Source organism: Cupressus sempervirens, chromosome 6, assembly GCF_028749045.1.
Source record: "Cupressus sempervirens isolate cs-2001-9-10 chromosome 6, ASM2874904v1, whole genome shotgun sequence".
Classification (NCBI taxonomy): domain Eukaryota; kingdom Viridiplantae; phylum Streptophyta; class Pinopsida; order Cupressales; family Cupressaceae; genus Cupressus; species Cupressus sempervirens.
The window spans coordinates 284,999,340-285,003,985 of record NC_143123.1 but is presented as its reverse complement, the minus strand read 5'-3'; the positions used below and the strand labels follow the sequence as shown (position 1 = coordinate 285,003,985).

Sequence of the window (4,646 nt, the reverse complement as noted above, 5' to 3'; positions counted from 1 at the left end):
GCTTTGATTGACTCCATGTCTTAACATCATGTTTTGATTTTTTTTATCCCACTTAGATTGTAGGGAAACCTCAATACCTTCTTTCTCAATTATATATAGTTCAAATTGAGTGTTTTTTTCTTGCTTTCAACTTCTATCTCTCTATATACTACCGATTGCTTAAGTTTGACCTTTTTAAACTTAATTTTTGACTGGTCTGACATAAGTTTTCCACTAATTGGCCTTAGGTTTATCTCAACTTTGGATCGAGCAGTGATTTTTCTAAGTATTCCTTTTACTTAGGTTGGAAAACATGAATCTTGGGATAGAAAATGAGTCTAAGTTGGCAAAACTAATTTTATCAATGGATGATATAATAACTTAGGTCAAAAGTAAGAGGTAAAATTGAGAAAACTAGACTTAGGGTTGTTGTGAATGGACTTGCTAACAAAAATTTTTGAAAAACCAAGAACAAGAATTTTCTAATAGTATATAGGATGTATTGTGAGAAACAATCTCTCAAAGTACAAAGCAACTTTGAGAAAGACAAACAAGTGATCTCTTTAGCAAAAAGATTTGATAGCAACCAATGTGTACATTTTTACAAAAAAATTTCATGAGATCATTTCATAATATAGACAATTCAAGCACACTTTATCCCTATGGTCAATTTGGTTTCAATGTGTTACTCATTAGGCCTATCAGGAGGATCCCATCTTGATTCTTTTTTTATCTAGTACGATATTTCTCTCTCAACCAAAGAGGTGAGTTGATACAAGAGTTGATCAAAAAACTTACACATCAATGATCCTTCAAGGTATGAAAAATAGAAGTCTCCCTTTTGTGGAGACAGCAATTCTTGGGGATGAAGTCCAAGTAGTTGTATGCCTCTACTAGGGAAAACAAAAATGTCAGTTAACTTCAGAGAAGCCTTATTATTCTCTTGCACCATGAGTAACACACAAATGATAAAAAAGTTAGTTGCTAATTTTTTCATAGTAAGATCTATGGAGTCAAGTCAAACAGTTGTTATGTGCATGACTCACTTAAGAGTCTATTCTAACCATGTTGAAATTGTGGGAAATTTTACCCACCTCAGACTACCATCAAAAATGCATCACCTAAACTTGTCTAGATAGAGAAATTTTTTTACCTTTATTCTCATTTATATACCGGTTGGTGGGGTTTACCTATTTGATCTTCTATCCAAAGGGGATACACTTCTTAAAGGATGATGAACTCGCTAAAAGCACTCCTAGGTTATTGTGAATGATCTTGCAAAAAACTTTGGTACATGTATCACATATTCAATGGTTCTAATTTGGAAAACATGAAAGGTAGCTCAAAGATGTGTTAAAAATATATCTTAAGACATGCAAGACACTTTGTTCTTTCCAACATTGAAGCCTTTATATTTTCTATCTATCATTGAAGACACGTGATTAGCATGTATTGTTCTTTCCAACTTGATAGTGTATCATCAACATAAGAAATCTAGCCAGCATAATGAATCATGCATGAAAGCTTTGAAAAGTATGGGAATAAGAATGATTTTCTTTAAAACATTCAAGACTTTGTGATTTCTTTTTAAGCCCCAAATTAAAATGTGTGGATTTGCAATGTTCTTTAATCCTTAAGAATTCAATATTTGATGAGGTTGTTTTAGGTCCAAATTGAAGTGTGATTTCATAGAATTGTTCTTTTCCTCATAAGCATTCAAGATTGTGCTTGATTCATATGCATTCATTCCAACAAAATCTATGTTAATCTATTAATCATTCAATATGGAGTTTTCATTTTGATCACTTGTCAATTTTAGCACCCAAATCAAAATGTGATGACTTTGATTAGTTTTTTTATTTACCGCTTTACATTTAAGATTCTATTTGTCAGATTATTAAGCCCAAATTGGCAGTGTGATTATATCAAGACATGATCAAACAAGCAAGTTAATTCCAAAGAAAATGACAACCTACAAGCAACAATTAGCAAAATAACAACTTCCTAGGCTCCACCTGCACAAAGATGAAATCTACAGTCAAATCCTTAAGATTTTTAAGTTCTTTAAATGCACTATAGAAGACATTATATGCAATACAAAATAATGCAAAATTGCTAAAAAAATTTGCAAAAGTGTTGCATAATACTCCACCAGGCACTACAAAAATGTCTTTCTTAAATGTTGCGAGGCCTTGCCCCAACCCATCATAGCATAGTTGATACATTATTATTTTGATACTCATGACTCAATATGTCGAGATGCTATCGAATACACTGAACATTATTATGTTATCTTATGATGTGTGATGTTTTACTTTCAAATGTTTAATTATGTTATTTAATGCTTTATGAACATGTATACTTAAAAAGTAGTGTAGAAAGTGAACGCAGAATTAACACTTTGATTCTGCAAATTTAATTGTTAAGTTTATGAGCAGATTAGAGATAAATAGTTAATTAATTGAAAGATTATTTTTTGAGTTGTGTGATTTATCTTGATGACTTTTATATATATATATATATATATATATATATATATATATATATATATATATATATATATATATATATATATATATATATATATATATATATACATATATATATATATATATGTATGTGTATATACATATATATATATATATATATATGTATGTGTATATACATATATATATATATATGTATGTGTATATACATATATATATATATATATATATATATATGTATGTGTGTATACATATATATATATATATATATATATATGTATATATATATATATATATATATGTATATATATATATATATATATACACACACACACACATACATACATACATATATATATATATATACATACATATATATACATATATATATATATATATACATACATATATATATACATATATATATATATGTGTGTGTGTGTGTGTGTGTGTGTGTGATTTTCTTGAGCTACTGATGTATGTAGGATATTTTAGCCAGAAAATTTAACAAAGAAATGAAACTAAACCATATGTACTGATTGTGGAAATTAGGGTTGAGTCTAACAAAAGATGCAAACCTCGTTGTTCGTATTTTATTTGTATCATGGATTGAATAAATGTATCATTCTATAATCAATAAGTGTTAATGTTTTGCAACAGTGATTTTTCAGTGTCACTTGACACTCATAAATTGTATATGCATTCCAACATGATAGTTAGAATTAATCAAGTAACCTAAAGATCTAAGATGGACTAGGTTAGTGGCCTTTTTGTTAATCAGTTAGTAATCGAGATTAATTACCCTAATCAGGATTAATGAGTAATCTGCATTTTTGAAGGTTGTTAGAAAGTCCTAAAATTTCCTAGCTTTTGATAGGTCCCTAATTAGTCCTAACGGCCAAAAATCATGAAATTTAAGTACCTAAGGGATATGGGTATGGGTTGGGGGCATTTTTGACCCCCCCAGCCCCTTTTGTTGACTTTTATGGTCACCCAAAAACCTCATTTTTGCTTTATTGAGAAAATTAAATATTTTCATCATGAGTTGGATAACTTTAACTCCACCTTGAGGTTAGCCTTATGTCTATTGAGTTAGAAGACTCTAGAACTTTTATGCAAGTGGGGGAGTTATTACATTTTGAAGCAAATTTGAGAGGCTTTGAGTGTTCACCCAACCTCTAGTTTTAGAGAGCAATTCAAGATTGAAGGAGAAGGAGATGAAAGCAAGCTCATCTCAAATTTGTTCAATTGCTATAACCTTATTGTGAAGGTAGGAATCCCTCAGCTCATGTTGTTCATGTTTTGTTCATGCTTAAGTTATTTTGTTTGCATACGTATGTTCGTGTGTGTGTTGAGTATGTTTGGGAGGGATTGAAATGGGTTTGTTTCTTAAATAGTTTTCTTTTGTATTTTGTATTTGGTTTTCGAAGGGATTGTATGGGTTGTATTGGCATTACTCACCTTCAGATAGGGTAGAAGTGGCCATGTGTGGGAGGAGGTCTTTAGTTGGACTCTGACAGTGCAAAGTCTCTTCTTAGGACGAGGAGAGGGAGAGAGAGTAAGGTGTTATGGGCCCCTACTCATTAGCACAAACCACGTTTTGAGTTTTGGAATGTAAGAATGGAAGAATGGAAGTTCTTGAGTTTATAGCCCTAAAAGGGCACCTATTATGGTGTTGTGTCTGACGTCTCTTGATGGAAAAATATACATTCTCCCTAGTCTGGTTCAATGTCGAACCTATTGTGCAAACTGGGATGGGAGTGAATGTTTGATTTTGTCTTCATGTTATGATTGGTTGTCTCCTAGTCAGTTTTCGTTCTCTCCATGATCACTATGATGTGTTGCAGACTTCATAATGGTTTCCCTGTTGTGGAGCCAAGAAGGGAATTCATAATTGTTATTGAAAATACAATTATGTTGGGAGATTTCTCCTTGGGATATTAATCCTATGTAAAAATGTTATATTTAAACTCTTTCTTGAAATGGCTATGAAATTGGGTTTTCTTCCTGGCTCTTTCCCTATGAAGCCTTTGAATTAAGTAGTTCAATAAATAAAAAGAGTAGTATTCCTTCATTGTTTCTTCTAGTAATTCTATTATATGTATGTGTGTATCAAAAAAAAGGTAAAAATGATGTTTTACTCTTTCTACAACATTCTTATGCTTCGAAACCATATTCATT

The 4,646-nt window shown here is 30.9% G+C and overlaps 1 protein-coding gene across 1 annotated transcript in view; it reads right to left on the bottom strand.

The window, feature by feature from the left end:
• Nucleotides 1-1,725: 1,725 nt before the first annotated feature.
• LOC149552327 (Serine/Threonine-kinase) overlaps nucleotides 1,726-4,646 on the bottom strand; it is a 161,571-nt gene continuing 158,650 nt past the window's right edge. The window contains exon 8 of the mRNA XM_089787865.1: nucleotides 1,726-1,994. Within this exon, the coding sequence (XP_089643991.1) occupies nucleotides 1,965-1,994 (30 nt within the window). The 3' untranslated portion in view covers nucleotides 1,726-1,964. The remainder of the gene's footprint in view (nucleotides 1,995-4,646) is intronic.